Here is a 16,324-nt window from a genome sequence, read left to right on the forward strand (position 1 = left end):
TGTATCGGTGCTGCCCATCACTGGCCCGAGGTTGTGTGGTTTCTTGCTGCGCCCCGTCCGCGTTTCTTCCGCACACCGCGTGAGTGGCGCCTTCGTGGCGCAGAATGCTGGAATCAGAGTCACGACTCGCGCTCGTCTCGCAGTGACGGACGGCGTGGCCGGGTGAGCGCGCGCTGCGGCGGCTGCAGCCGCCGAGGCGCAGCGTGCGCGCCGATGTTTGTTTGCACGCGCGGCAGGAAATCCGCCGGCATTACTACGGAAGGGACCGCAAACTGTGCACGTCCGCTCAAAAGAGCCGCCGACTCCACTATCTTCAATACTGCCTCTCGCCTTATCTTTCTCGTGCTACAACCCCGAATGACGTTCTTATCGTTTTGGCTCTGTATATTACTTCTCGGCATACTGTGCGACATTCTCGGTGGGCTCTTATACAGCACGAATGGCTTGTGGCGGCGTGCAGATGCTGAATGCCGTGGAGTTATTACGTGAATGGCCACGCACTGAAGAATCGCGCTGAGTGGGTCTTGAATGTCGTCCGTTTGGCACGGACTTGCAGACTCGCTAAGTCGTGAGCGCTTTAGCAATGTCAAGGGAGACGTATACCTCCTCACGAGCTGTCGGCGCTGCTCTATCGCGATTCCACTTAGAAACTATAGTACTTAATAAAGTATACCGCACACTTAGAAGGCTTTTGCTGCACATTTCGAGAACCAGGTGTGCTCTCCCATATACATAGCCGTGGACATGAGTGCGTGCGCATGAAAGAAATACATGCAAAAAGAAAGAGAGAGAAATAAAGTGCACTTCCTATTAATGAAACGTGCTTGACAGAACCAAGAGGCGCGGCAAATTTAATGATATGCTGCCAGACCCTGTTGCCCCAACAGGTTTTCGCTGAATATTATTAATTCACATTGAGGAATGAAGTCCTCCATTGTGTGAAGTAACTTTGAAGAATCTTCCAAGTTTCTTTGGTAGTAGGATATAGATTCCACGCAATATCGTCAGGAAATTGGAGAACACTCCCACCCCTCTCTCTCTCTCTCTCTCTCTTACTTTATGACGCGCTCAAACAACAATGTCTTCGTCGGTTGGGGGACGTCCAAGATCAGTTTCCGTTATCTATAAATTATGCCCTAGCCACAGTCCAGTCCACAGTCCAGTCCACAGCACAGTTTCTTAAGGGCAGAACGCGCCCGCCACACGAGTGTGCGCCAGCTTACGCGATACGAGTGCAACCTACCAAGGCTCTACGTCACGGCCAGCTTGCACCGCGGTTGCATACAGATAAAACTCACGAAAACAGCGGCGACTGTGCAGAGCGCGAATACGTGCTCGAGATATCTCAACTCCGCGTCAGCTTTCCCGTAATCGGGCAGATGTCATGCCGGGACGCTGATAGAATGCAGTTTCTTTTGCTTATGATGAAAAACAGTGTTCTGAGCATTAAAAACCGAAACGGTTCTAATCGCACCGATGCCGTGGTGCATTACTATCTAACGTAACTGCACAAACCTATACCAAACTAAAATTGCGGTTTATTATTTTGGGGGCATAAGCGTTCTTCTTCCTCGAGTAACCACTTGTCAATTCTTTATTGAAAGGCTGCGACGGGCGGTCGCGACACGTCGCAGCTCCAACGCCCTTATACAAGCGTTGCCAAGCAGAACCTCGGCGCGCTACATTCGACGCATAATCTGCTCATCCGGCCACGCATCGGGCCGCGCATAGAAAGCGCCGGCTCGGTTGAAAACCTGTGGATCAGACACCGGCTGGCGTCGCCGCCGTTCGTGGTACTTACGACCGCCGCGTGGCGCTTCTTTTCCACAGCACTGGCCCATTGTGATTGGTCAGACTGGAGGCGTGTCCCCTTTCGATAGCGGTGTCAACTGCTGTCCCACGTGCACGGGTCGGATCGGCACGAGTCGATGGCCGCGGCTGATGATACACAGACGAACTAGCCGGAGCTTATTCGCTTTGCGCGACGGGGAGAAAGCCCTCGGGCAAGGCTGAAAGCTTCGCGTCGCAGCCGAGGTTCGGGGAGGATCGGCTTTTTCGCCGGCGGAAGGCGTGTTCCGGACGCGGCGCCCTCTCGAGGATGGGACAGAAATCGCAGGCCGCTGGGGTTCCTCTTCGTTTTGCGCTGCTCTTGAGGTCGCCTGTTTTGCTTCAGTAGTCTCGCGTCGACAAAAAAATAATAAACGCGTGGATGAATGCTCCGAACGGCGGTATGCGGCGAACGCGCTGAAACGGCGGGGCCGATCGGGTTCATGGCGGCGAAAGTGCGCTCCTCCTTGCGAACGCAGGCGGTCAGTCGACACCACCGACACTACATTCTTATTAATCTGGCTACCACATCGTTCCACCTAGTAATACGAATTCTTCGCACAAAATAAAAAATAAAGGGGGGGGGGGTATCTTATGTAAGAGTAACACGCGTTCTATAAGAAGTATGAAAAATATACCCTCCCCCCACCCGGTGCAACGATTCAGACTAAATCAGCAATCAAGGCAATATTTAGAGTACCATTCGATTTCTTTTTTTGTCCGGATTCACGTTTTCGTAATACCTAACATTAATTTTACCCGAATTTGCGTTCCACAGAGCCATGCTCACAGCATTTCACACGCACATCTACTTACAACAGTTCACGTAACAGCACGCTCTCTGCGAAAGCGTTTTGCGTTGATGAGGGAACAGAAATCGGTGCGAATTCTTGATAAATCTGCAAACATTATCTATAATCCAAGAAAGAACTCAAATAGAAACAAAATCTATGAACAGAAGGAATAGCAAGAATACGGATGTTTGCAGCCTGACATTCTGGCTGAGACATTTAATCGAAACTAGTTCCAACAAAAATATGCGACTGAATAGTTTATTCCAGAAAGCAGTCAGGAGCCTAATAGGCAACGAGTTTTCATTATATTCCAGACGGGGGTAAGGGGGGGGGGGGCGACGAGCTTTCCAACCACCTCTCTCTCGATATATATATATATATATATATATATATATATATATATATATATATATATATATCATCAGCCTAGTTACGCCCACTGCAGGGCAAAGGCCTCTCCCATACTTCTCCAACTACCCCGGTCATGTACTAATTGTGGCCATGTTGTCCCTGCAAACGTCTTAATGTCATCCGTCCACCTAACTTTCTGCCGCCCCCTACTACGCTTCCCTTCCCTTGGAATCCAGTCCGTAACCCCTAATGACCATCAGTTATCTTCCCTCCTCATTACATGTCCGGCCCATGCCCTTTTCTTTTTCTTGATTTCAACTAAGATGTCATTTACCCGCGTTTGTTCCCTCACCCAATCTGCTCTTTTCTTATCCCTTAACGTTACACCTATCATTCTTCTTTCCATAGCTCGTTGCGTCGTCCTCAATTTCAGCAGAACCCTTTTCGTAAGCCTCCAGGTTTCTGCCCCGTAGGTGAGTACTGGTAAGACACAGCTGTTATACACTTTCCTCTTGAGGGATAGTGGCAACCTGCTGTTCATGATTTGAGAATGCCTGCCAAACGCACCCCAGCCCATTCTTATTCTTCTGGTTATTTCAGTCTCATGATCCGGATCCGTGGTCACTACCTGCCCTAAGTAGATGTATTCCCCTACCACTTCCAGTGCCTCGCTACCTATCGTAAACTGCTGTTCTCTTCCGAGACTGTTAAACATTACTTTAGTTTTCTGTAGATTAATTTTCAGACCCACCCTTCTGCTTTGCCTCTCCAGGTCAGTGAGCATGCATTGCAATTGGTCTCCTGAGTTACTAAGCAAGGCAATATCATCAGCGAATCGCAAGTTGCTAAGGTATTCTCCATCAAATTTTATCCCCAATTCTTCCCACTCCAGGTCTCCGAATACCTCCTGTAAACATGCTGTGAATAGCATTGGAGATATCGTATCTCCCTGTCTGACGCCTTTCTTTATTGGGATTTTGTTGCTTTCTTTGTGGAGGATTACGGTGGCTGTGGAACCGCTATAGATATCTTCCAGTATCTTTACATATGGCTCATCTACACCCTGATTCCGTTGTGCCTTCATGACTGCTGAGGTTTCGACTGAATCAAATGCTTTTTCGTAATCAATGAAGGCTATATATAAGGGTTGGTTATATTCCGCACATTTCTCTATCACCTGATTGATAGTGTGAATATGGTCTATTGTTGAGTAGCCTTTACGGAATCCTGCCTGGTCCTTTGGTTGACAGAAGTCTAAGGTATTCCTGATTCTATTTGCGATTACCTTAGTAAATACTTTGTAGGCAACGGACAGTAAGCTGATCGATCTATAATTTTTCAAGTCTTTGGCGTCCCCTTTCTTATGGATTAGGATTATGTTAGCGTTCTTCCAAGATTCCGGTACGTTCGAGGTCATGAGGCATTGTGTATATAGGGCGGCCAATCTTTCTAGGACAGTGTTCCCACCATCCTTCAACAAATCTGCTGTTACCTGATCCTCCCCAGCTGCCTTCCCCCTTTGTATAGCTCCCAAGGCGTTCTTTCCCTCTTCCGGTGTTACTTGTGGGATTTCAAGTTCCTCTAGCCTATTCTCTCTCACCTTATCGTCGTGGGTGTTACTGGTACTGTATAAATCTCTATAAAACTCTTCAGCCACTTGAACTATCTCATCCATATTAGTAACGATATTGCCGGCTTTGTCTCTTAACGCACACATCTGATTCTTGCCTATTCCTAGTTTCTTCTTCACTGCTTTTAGGCTTCCTCCGTTCCTGAGAGCCTGTTCAATTCTATCCATATTATAGTTCCTTATGTCCGCTGTCTTACGCTTGTTGATTAACTTAGAAAGTTCTGCCAGTTCTATTCTAGCTGTAGGGTTAGAGGCTTTCATACATTGGCGTTTCTTGATCAGATCTTTCGTCTCCTGCGATAGCTTACTGGTTTCCTGTTTAACGGCGTTACCACCGACTTCTATTGCGCCTTCATATCGACTTCATACTCGACTTCATCGACTGCGACTTCATACTCTGCGCGACTTCATCGACTTCATACTCGACTTCATACTCTGCGCGAACCCTGGCATCATACAAGATGTAGACGTGCTCGGCAAGGTGCGCTGCAGTGACCATAGGATGGTAAGAACTCGAATTAGCCTTGACTTGAGGAGGGAACGGAAGAAACTGGTACATAAGAAGCCAATCAATGAGTTAGTGGTAAGAGGGAAACTAGAGGAATTCCGGATCAAGCTACAGAACAGGTATTCGGCTTTAACCCAGGAAGAGGACCATAGTGTTGAAGCAATGAACGACAATGTTATGGGCATCATTAAGTGCGCAATATATATATATATATATATATATATATATATATATATATATATATATATATATATGTCACATCCATCACGTTCATATCATCAATCAGGTAATAAGTAATCCGCAGAGTACAATCAGCCTCTCTATATGGGTTTCATAGATTACGTAAAGGCATTTGATTCAGCAGAGATACCAGCAGTCATAGAGGCCTTACATAATCAAGGAGTACAGAATGCTTACGTAAATACCTTGGAAAATATCTTCAGAGATTCTTCAGCTACCTTAATTCTACACAAGAAAAGCAGGAAGATACCTATAAAGAAAGGGGTAAGACAGGGAGACACAATCTCTCCAATGCTATTCACTGCGTGCTTGGAAGAAGTATTCAAGCTATTAAACTGGTAAGGCTTAGGAGTAAAGATCGACGGTGGATATCTCAGCAATTTTCGGTTTGCCGATGACATTGTTCTATTAAGCAACAATGCAGATGAGTTACAACAAATGATTGAGGACCTTAACATAGAGAATGTAAGAGTGGGGTTGAAGATTAATATGCAGAAGGCAAAGATAATGATGAATAGCCGGCCAAGGAACAAGAGTTCAGGATCGCCAGTCAGCTTCCAGAATCTGTGAAGGAGTACGTTTACGTAGGTCAACTGATCACAGGGAACCCTGATCATGACAAGGAAACTCATAGAAGAATTAAAATGGGTTGGATCGCATACGGCAGTCATTGTCAGCTCCTGACTGGAAGCTTGCCATTAGCATTGAAAAGGAAGGTTTACAATCAGTGCATTTTACCAGTGCTGACATATGGGGCAGAAACTTGGAGAGTGACAAGGAAGCTTGAGAACAAGTTAAGGACCGTGCAAAGAGCGATGGAACGCAGATTGCTATTCATAACGTTAAGAGACAGAAAGAGAGCGGTTTGGATCAGAGAGCAAACTGGTATAGACGATATTCTAATAGACATTAAGAGACCAAAATGGCGCTGGGCAGGTCACGTAATGCGCAGATTAGACAATCCTTGGCCCATAAGGGTGACAGAATGGGTACCAAGAGAAGGGAAACGCAATCGAGGACGACAAAAGACTAGGAAAAAGAACGTCTGCTCGCGGAATTGACGCTGGCGGGAACGCCCGAAAGACTAGGTGGAGCGATGAAATTAGGAAATTCGCGGGCGCTAGTTGGAATCGGCTGAGGCTATATATATATATATATATATATTGTAACGCACAGTTGAGTGACGCTACTTTAATAACTTTACGCTGGGCGAACTATATATATATATATAACTATATATATATATATATATATATATATATATATATATAGGGTTTATGAAAAGAAGTCTTTTCGGACGGTTCAGCTGGCGTCGAGCCTGCCTCAGGGAGTTTCTGTGATGTCAGACGTGCGCGTCGTCTTCTATGTGTTCATCTAGAAATATTTTTATAGATATGAGTTTTTTTTATTGTGAACCTTAAATCGATTAACAGAATTCATAAAACAGTACTTCTTAAACTACATAATTGTTTGAAATAGGCTATGGAATGAAGTGCAGGCTGCGGAGCAGATGGCGTTTACAAAACAACTACCTTACTGCTTGTCACTGCCAGAACTTTTGATAAGTTGTAGCTGTATTAGCAGTTAACGCTCTGCTGTACTGTCGAAACGTGCAGTCATGATAAGTGTTAAATAGAAGGCCAAATCAATACACCACATTAGTTCAGGGCGTATTTCTCGAAATTGGTTCAAGGTACGAGATCGCTGGCGAATGCATGCTAGATGGCTTCAATTTCGCATTACAACATGCCCCCAAAATTGTTGCTTGCTAGCTTAATCAGTGAATTTTAGTTATTTACGCGCTTCATGAGCGGAATTGTTCGCGCACGTTATGTCCAAGTAGCATAAAACATGTAGAACTCGCATAACTCACATATACTTCTGTATGTAAGTGGCGATGTTTTCATCGCTGATAATTGTAAATATTTAAACAGTTCATTTGCCAGCCGTTAGCGTTGCCTACTCGAAAAAGAAATAATGTTGAGGCGTCACGTACTCGTGACACCTGCGGCAGAAAGGATGTTCCACATCCGCCGCCAAGGTTTGTGAGTGGTGGCGCTGGCCAACACTCCCAGGGCTAGTTTTAGTAGCAAACATAAATACCCAAGAAAGTGGATGGGAAAACGGCGCCGCGGTAGCTCAATTGGTAGAGCATCGTACGCGTAATGCGAAGACATGGGATCGTTCCCCACCTGCGGCAAGTTGTTTTTCCATCCACATTAATTTCCATTAATTTATCATTTCTTTCATTCATTTACTAAGTACAAGTAAGTTTCCCTATGTTGTCCATGGTGTCATCGTATATTGGCTTCTTATGATATGATTTATAACTGTTCGGAGCACTTGCATACGTAATTTACTCGAAAGGCCACGATTTACACTCTGAAGAACTTTGCCTACATATCCCCCCTCCCTAGTGTCACCAAATACAAAACAGGTCCCTCGTTTAGTTCGCCGAGGTCATCAGGTAAACATCACGAGCCTCGTGAAATGCATGAAAATGGGCAAAAAACGATCGAGCATTGAGTAATTGGTTGAACTAATTGTAATTGCACAAGAAACGTTAAACATGTTTTCCAAATATCAGGCCTAATATGGGGCCTTATTTCCAGTGAATGTAAACTTGGTGTCATGCGTAGTTATAGTAAGACAAAGGGGAACAGGGAATAACGACTTACTCTCTCTTTCAAGCACCTGCTGACGCAATTTTTACAATGACTATAATTGAACAACTCGCATTTAACTTCACATGCTCACTATCCATAGCGTTTTCCCCACTTTCACCATATTGGATCTTAATGACAATTGCACTTTCTCCGTGCGGTGGGCTAAATTCTGCGCCATTCGTAAAACACACCTATAGCGTTGCGGGAAGCTTGGATACGTACCTTAATGTAAAGGCTGTAATTAACCCTCATACTTTGTACTTAGCGTGCGCGTTACCCATGACATGCGCCTCATTTTCACAAAATATAAACAAGGTATACCTTCAGAGAAAGAACAGCGCTTCAATACGGGGCACAAATGAGGAACCACACACACACACTGCGCTGACTGACTGTAAGTCCGCACAGTGTGTGTGTGTCTACCCATAGGGCTTCCGACGTGTACTGCGTGTTCTACTTTATTCTTTGAGATTTGCCGTGTTGCTCTTCCTTTCCTCTTTCCTGCCCTCCTTCCTATCTTCCATTTCTGTGTTGCTGTCACCTCCATGCTGAAGAGTAGGCAGGCGTTGTGCCCCTTCCGGTGGCAGTTGCCAGCCTGCTCCTCGCTTCCCCTTTCCTGTTAAATGTATATACGTTTTCAAATAATATTCCTGTAACCATTACTAGAGGAAACTCTTATGCTGCAATCGATCAGCTACTATGGTAATGGTGGTTAGTATATGGACATGTCTAAACTTCGTGTTTGTGGGTTTCGACGTTTTTTAGTTTTCTTTATTACGCTTTATCTGCCTTGATTTGCCTAAATTTCAAAGCAATCTATACTCTTTCTAAATGCAGCTGGCAATAAGACTGTACGAAAACGCAAAATCGCTACTAATTGCAGTGGTTCCGCTTCTCGGGGCCAAATCAAAACACTCCCAGCGTTTCATCGCACTGGCTTACCAGAGATAAATTATTAAGGGTGTTCATGCCGGTTGTCAACGCATGCATCCGTGGCGTAATTGTTTTGATATCAGCCTTCCATGCTATCCTTTGTTTGAATGCTGCTGTCGGACAATTATATTCCTGTTCATTTAATTATTTCAAATGTGGTTCTTTGTTGAAGATTACCAGTTTGCACATTCACGAAGCCATGTAAAGCCACAATTATGAAGTTTAGGCAAATCCATGTACTAACTATCATTTACCTACCCATTCTGGCTGAACCCCCTTTCTTGCAGTTCTTGTAGACACTAGCACCAGAGCACCCTCTATTTTAAATGTATGAAACTCTATGGGGCACACCTTTTTTGCTCAGGTAGTACGTTCTTTGATATAGAAGAAACGTGAAAAAGTGAATAAAAATTCCACCATGACCCAATTATAAGTACAAACAGCACTTGTGTGATTGTCTTCGTCAAGTCCCTCTCGTTTTCAATCTGCGCGTTTGTATTCTTTTCATGCAGAAAAAAATGTCCCAGAGCAGCGAAGGGGCTGTTGCAAATAAAGAAGACGAAGACGTTCGATTCGCGGGAAACGGCCACGAGCGTTGGCACGTACAGTTGCTGCCATTGATCGCAACAGGCAAACGTCTGGTTCCGGGTCTGATCGCCGTAATTTCGCTCGATTCCTATAGGTACCGAAGCCCTGGACCCTTACGTCCACCGAGCAAGGCACAATGCAGCGTGCAGGCCGACGTTCCAGGGATTTCGTCTTTGACAGCGTCCAACCTGGCAACGCTCGAGCTCCGCGGTGGATGATGCTGATGAACCTGAGGCGACAGCGATGTTCCAAAGAAAGCGTCTGCGATGTCGGACCATGGAGCATCCGCAAGCGCAAGTACGCCGCGTGCTTCGTCGCCAACTGCCCCAGCCAGTTCCTGTCGGTCAACGAACTCTTTTCGGACTTGCGCTACCACTGGAGCATACTGAGCCATCGCCGGGTGAACCACGACATGTCGTGCATGAGCAACACGGCGAACGGCTACTTCCTCCTCGCGGAGCGTCCTATAAGGAACGAATTTCCGTCGGTCATCAACTTCGAGCTACGCGAAGTCCGTCCTGGAGAGCTGGCCCTGGCGTGTCTGCGCAGTCGCCTGGTTTCCGACGCGTTCAACATGCAACACCGGTACTCGTTCGGGGTGGTCCACTGGTTGCTCATGAAGCGCTACTGCATCAACTTCGTGGAATCGAGTGAGTCGCACGTCACCCACAATCACTTCCTCTTGCTGCACGGCTTCTGGCTGAGCTGCAACCTGGGGAACGTCAAGTTGCACCGCGACCGCTCGGACGACTACCTGCCCAAGGACCTCGTCGACGCGCTCCGCTCCGCGGCGACCACGCTCGTCACGCTGGAGATCATGAGCGTGCGCTTCTTCGCCTTGCACATGCTGTGCGAGATGCTCGGCAGGTGCAGAAGCAGCGACCGTCTGCGCGAGTACATCGCGTACCTGGTCGGCAGTTGTCCCGCCCTACGCCTGCCGGTGAACCAGCTCGTCTCAAACATGCGCTACCTGCGAAGCATCCTGAGCCATCGCCGGGTAAGCCACGACAACTGGCGCACAGCCAGCGACGCCAACATCGGCTTCCTTCTCGCGGAGCTCTCCCTGTTGAACGAATTCCTGTTGCTCAACTTTGAGCTACGAGCAGTTAGTGCAGGACGACTGGTCTTAACCTATTTGCACAGACGTGTGGTTCCTGTGTCGTCCAACATACAGCGCAGGTACTCGTTCGTGAGAGTCCAGCGGGTGCTCATGAAGCTGCGCCTCATCAAGTTCTTGGAGCTATGCGAGTCACGCATCTCGCAAAACCACTTTGTTCCGGGATGGTCTCCGGTTGAGGCCCTACACGTCTTACGTCAAGGTGATCCACTACCAGCTGGAATACTATTCGCCCAGGTACCTCACCGAAACGCTCCACTCCCCGGTGACTACGCTCGACACGATGGCTTCTCGAATTTCGGTGTGCAGCTCCATGCTGTGCGAGCTACTCGGCAATTGTAAAACTCAGTTCGCACTCATCTTCCTCGAGAACTGGATCGACGTGACTGAGGTCGAGGGACTGAGGCGCTCTGATACACCGCACTCCGCGCGCAGCGCCAAATCCACGTTCACAGACAGTTCTCGATGGTTGACTCTTGCTACATTCTCGCCAACTTGGTGTCACACAGCACAGTGATCGAAGAGCTCGTCGTGAGCAACTGGGCACCGGGCGCATAAGGGCGACACCACGATTTCGCGGCGCTGTTCACTGCGTCGCCAACCAAGGCGCGTTGCTCGAGATGATTTGAGATCTATAACTTTGAAGTGAACTAAATGGATCTCTTCATGTGCCTCTATATAGTTTTGACGATGGCAAAATTAAAAGTGTGGCATTCAACTACAACTTTTTTCGCTGGTAATTCGTCTTTTTCGGAGAACTAGTTCACCGAGGGAGTTAATGAAGAATAATCTGCCAGTCTGTAATGATATACCGGGTGCTTTTGGTGTCCTCTGTCAAAATGTGTCACAGCACCCTTGAAGACTAGGCGTACTAATCATGCGGCATGGCATGCACATTGTCCGGCGTGTGTAGTTCCCTAGACCCTGCACCATGCAGCTTGAGCTGCCCGATAATATAGGTGCGTGTGGGAGGCATCCCATACCTCTTCAACCTAACTCTGCAGGGGGTCGTTGTCTGCAATTCTCGGCGTATGACCATACGCGGATATCTGGAGAGAAAGTTTCAGGCTGCCTGGACGTTAATTACCGTCTGATAGCAGCCGTTTCGACTCGGAGCGATCGATGTGTACGATGTGTTTGAGTACGATGAGTACAAACGTTAAAACACATTTATGCTTTCTGTATTCTTCTGCGTCTTTCACGACCTGGCTAGACCGTTCTACGCGGGAGTATATTCATGACTGTCTTCGTATACAGCCTTAATACTTCCTTGCGTGAGCTTCTTCGAACAACAGCGCACTCTCTGAAGCGGCAACCATCCGGCCGCACTTGGCTTGCTTTATAACACTTTGCCGCACCTTATTTGGCATTCAATGCACAATTATCGATGATAAGGGTCATCCGCAGACAAAGTTCGGGACAGTTCATCGTAATTTTGCATTCTTGCGCACACTACGAGCCCTATTTTCAATAATTTTACCCTGTATTTCTTTTGTCCTTGGCCGGCCGGCTGTCGCTAATATGCACATTGCAGACTACCCGGCCATGTTCGCAGTGTTGCCGCGTCATGCAATCTACGCGGCGATCATTTTCGAGTTTCGGGGAATTTTTTGAAAACCGCCTGTTGTAGATAACACAAGGATTATTTCGAGCGGCGAACTCCACTAGCATGTGAAATCGATACGCATATTCAAAGAATTAACGAAAACTCACTTATGAACCTCTTTACTAATTACCGCACGGCACGTATTGCAATTTACGAATTGTAGCCAGCGCGCTTGGAAGGCGTGTCTACGTGCAATGAATTGCCAAAATGACACCAGTTTGGAGATATGCGTCATCAAACGCCGTAAAAATTCGCTGTTATTCCATTTACTTTTCGAACAAAACGCTCTTTCATGCATTGAAGCACAAAAGTAACTGGAACGCCCACGTATTTCGTCCCACAGTTTGGGAAATCATATCCCGAAAGTGGTGTCATGCTGGAAATCCATTTCCAGGGCATACATCTTGCAACCTCACCTGTTACAATTCGTAAATTACAATATGTGCCGTAAAATAATGGAGAAGTTAATCAGTGATTTTTTGTTAGGCAGTTCTTTGTGTTAATAATGTCCGCCTCTTTGAGTAATCCGGTTCGATGACCAAAATTATGCTACCTGCCGCAGACGATTTCTTAAACATTCGACAAAAAACTTACAGATGATCAACTCGTATAATCTAAACCTGATTTGGGAGCGCGAAGGCGCGATATTTGTGTCTCCAGGCGTTTGCTGTATGATTTCGCGACACCGCTTGCCCGACCGCTCTTGCCTGAGCGCAGCCATTTGCTATGATGGACCTGCTTTCCTCACGGAACACTCGTTTTGCGATCAACTATTGACGGGCAGAACCAGATCTCATAGCACTCCCAAGCTGTGCCTCGCACATAGTTGCTGCCCTTCTGATGCTCTACTAATCGGTAACCGTAACACTGCGGAGTACGAGCACGTACGAGTAGATGTAGCACCTCCAGTTTTCCCTCTTTTCCCCTCCCCCTTTTTGCTTCTTTATTGGCCACTTCGCATGAGCAGTAGTACTTCCAGATACGCAGTGAACGAAGGCGTGGCCTGCGCTCGGGTCAGCGTACGTACACGCGTGAAGGGCGGACTGCCTCCGCTTAGACTTGTGGCAAGCACATGGATGATGTAGAGGCACGCGGTTGACTTGGCGACTGCGGTGTTGATCGTGTTGTGGTCGCTTGGTAAATAATGGTGGTCTCTCACCAGTTATTTACGACGTATCTTGTCGGAATGCGCGAATTTTACCGAGCAGCATTGTAACACGGGAAATAACTCAGCACGAGTGTTGTGTTTCTGATCATCACCCGATACGCCGTAGTCGAAGACGTTACCATGCACACGGGTGTCTGCCTCGTTATGCGCTCACTAGACATGCAGAAACAACGTGTCGTCTATAGGTCTGGTCAAATGCACATTGCAGCATTCAATACACTGAATCAGATGTACTTGAGGAAGTGTTTAAATCACAATCTCCAAAACTACAAAAGCGGAGGGAAAGAAAGGAGGACAATCTGATGATGTATTTAAATAAATAAAATATATGTGTTATCCGTACATTCTAAGACAGATATCACTATACCTTTATTTTTTCCCCTTTTTTTCGTGAACAGAACTATTAAGATGCACCAGTGGCATATAGCACAATGCTACTTAAACTGAATTTCTCTCAGACGCCGACATTGCTTATAGTGGAAGTCAAAATCGATCTGTCACTAAAAAACAAATTATCGCTAATTAACTTTTCAGCTTTTTTTCACGACTCGTATTCCATTAAAGAATTTTAGGCGATGACTTCGACAGTCATATCCACTTGAATTCTGAGCATGACACGAGTATCGAGAGGCGCGTTCCCAAAGTTTGCGACAGAACGCATTGGTGTTCCAGTAACTGCCGAGTTTCACTGCATAAAAATTCGTCTTGTTAAAGAGGTAAGTTGAACAACAGTGAAGTTCTACCTCAAGTTTGACTACGCTCATCTCAAAACTGATACTAATTGCAACATTCGTTCTAAGTAGATGCGCTCGTTTTCACTTGTGATATTTTATGAATTATGTATTGATGACAAATTGCCCTTTAGGTTATGGGAAACTGATCGTGTCAAAGAAAAGCAGGTGGTCGAAATTATTACAAAGCCCCCTATATACGGCGACGTCTCTCATGGCACAGATAAGTAACCAATCACTCATGTCGTTTGAAGATCGGAGAGAGGTAGAGCTAACTCCACAGCATCCTGGCGCTCAGTTAAGAACACACGCGACGCTAATTTGGCAACGTGGTACGCTCGAGTGCGACTAAACAAGCGTGTAAGAGACTTATTGTAAGTGAGGAACCGGCTACGCCGCGGCCAATGGGGTCGCGGTAACGTCACTGCGAGCTTACACAGGACACATGAACCGTGACAGGGCGTTGTTTTGGGGTGAGCAATCCAGCCGTGACTTGAATATGACGCGGGTGACGAGATAGTGGCTCGTGGTTCTCCACTCGAGAAAGGCCCAACGCTGTGCCATATTTCACGTGCACGCTCTTAACAGCAGGTATAGTAGCTCTTAGTTTCTGCTCACCGTAGATAAATAATGTTACGTGCCATATTCTGCGACGTCTTACAGTTCTGATTCGTGTGATTATTGTGCCCATACATCTCAGTGTTAACACAGACAAACATTACTCTGAGGGGCAGAGGCTATAATAAGTACATCAGGGAGTAACGGATGAAAGTTAAAAAATTATATTTTGGAATTTTAATCGCTAAGACCACGATATAATTACGAGGCACGCCGTAACGGCGCGACTTCCGATAAATTTTGACTGCCGAGGTCGGGGCTGTTTAACGTGCACCCAATGCACGGTGCACGGGCACATTTGCATTTCGTTTCTACCTGGGCAATGTCAAATGACTTCATTCTCGCAATACACTTCATTTGCAAGTCTGAGCCCTCCAATCATCTGCTGTCGTTCACGGGCCACAAGATGCTAGGATACCCGTGACGTGTGTGACGACCGAGGGAACGCTATATTAATTCTGGAATAATGAAATAAACAGCAAGATCTGTACAATGAAATCATCCCACCCACTCTTCTCTCCTACATCAGCATAGTCTTCTGATGTTTTGACGCAGATAACGTGCTTATCCGCCTTCTCCATTGCACGACGTGCATACATACTCGGCACTGACTGGTTGAACGCAAAAAATACGGCCTAATACCTTTGATATATTTAGTTAAGCTCATGATTATGACACCAAACGCTACTGAGTCGTGATAGGTCATGAGTAGAAACCGGAAGTTCAGGCAAAAAGCCCATTTTGTCCTTACATCCTTATTGTGCCTATGTAACATATGAGCACGATGTACGGGGTCTAGAAACATTGTAGTGGCACATTTACCGTGCCTATAAATGCTTATTTCGATGTTAGTGCCTATCTTAGAGTTTCAGAGCCTAAAAATGACGTTTTCGTGTTTTGTCGTAGTTTTGTGTTGTTTATAATGTTATCACCCGCTGGGAAACTTGGCTGAGGGCATTCGATTGTTACACCAAGCACTTTGCTAATGCTATTCACTGGGTTCCTGGAAGTGGTATTCAAGCTATTAAACTGGGAAGCCTTAGGAGTAAAGATCGACGGTGAATATCTCAGCAACCTTCAGTTTGCCGATGACATTGTTCTATTCAGCAACACTGCAGACGCGTTACAACAAATGATTGAGGACCTTAACAGAGAGAGTGTAAGAGTGGTGTTGAGGATTAATGTGCAGAAAATAAAGATAAGGATCAATAGCCGAGCAAGGGAACAAGAGTTCGGGATCGCCAGTCAGCCTATAGAGTCTGTGAAGTGGTACGTTTACCTAGGTCAACTACAAACAGGGGACCCTGATCATGAGAAGGAAATTCACCGAATAATAAGAGCGTGTTGGAGCGCATACAGCAGACATGGCCAGATCCTTACGGGAAGCTTACCATTATCATTGAACAGAAAGGTGTACAATGAATGCATTCTACTGGTGCTGATATATGGGGCAAATACTTGAAGACTGACAAAGAAGCTTGAGAACAAGTTAAGGACCGCAGCAAAGAGTGATGGAACGAAGAATGCTAGGCATAACGTTAAGAGAC

General features: G+C 46.3%; 1 protein-coding gene and 1 non-coding gene across 2 annotated transcripts in view; one reads left to right on the forward strand and one right to left on the reverse strand.

The window, feature by feature from the left end:
* LOC126544154 (Golgi-associated plant pathogenesis-related protein 1-like) overlaps positions 1 to 2,016 on the reverse strand; it is a 49,924-nt gene extending 47,908 nt beyond the window's left edge. The window contains exon 1 of the mRNA XM_050191395.3: positions 1,802 to 2,016. Within this exon, the coding sequence (XP_050047352.1) occupies positions 1,802 to 1,841 (40 nt within the window). The 5' untranslated portion in view covers positions 1,842 to 2,016. The remainder of the gene's footprint in view (positions 1 to 1,801) is intronic.
* Positions 2,017 to 7,478: 5,462 nt separating this feature from the next.
* TRNAT-CGU (transfer RNA threonine (anticodon CGU)) lies at positions 7,479 to 7,550 on the forward strand. The gene has a single exon. It is a non-coding gene; the product is annotated as a tRNA-Thr (tRNA).
* The last annotated feature ends 8,774 nt before the right edge of the window (positions 7,551 to 16,324 follow it).

The sequence above is a fragment of the Dermacentor andersoni genome, chromosome 1 (assembly GCF_023375885.2).
Source record: "Dermacentor andersoni chromosome 1, qqDerAnde1_hic_scaffold, whole genome shotgun sequence".
Taxonomy (NCBI): Eukaryota; Metazoa; Arthropoda; class Arachnida; order Ixodida; family Ixodidae; genus Dermacentor; species Dermacentor andersoni.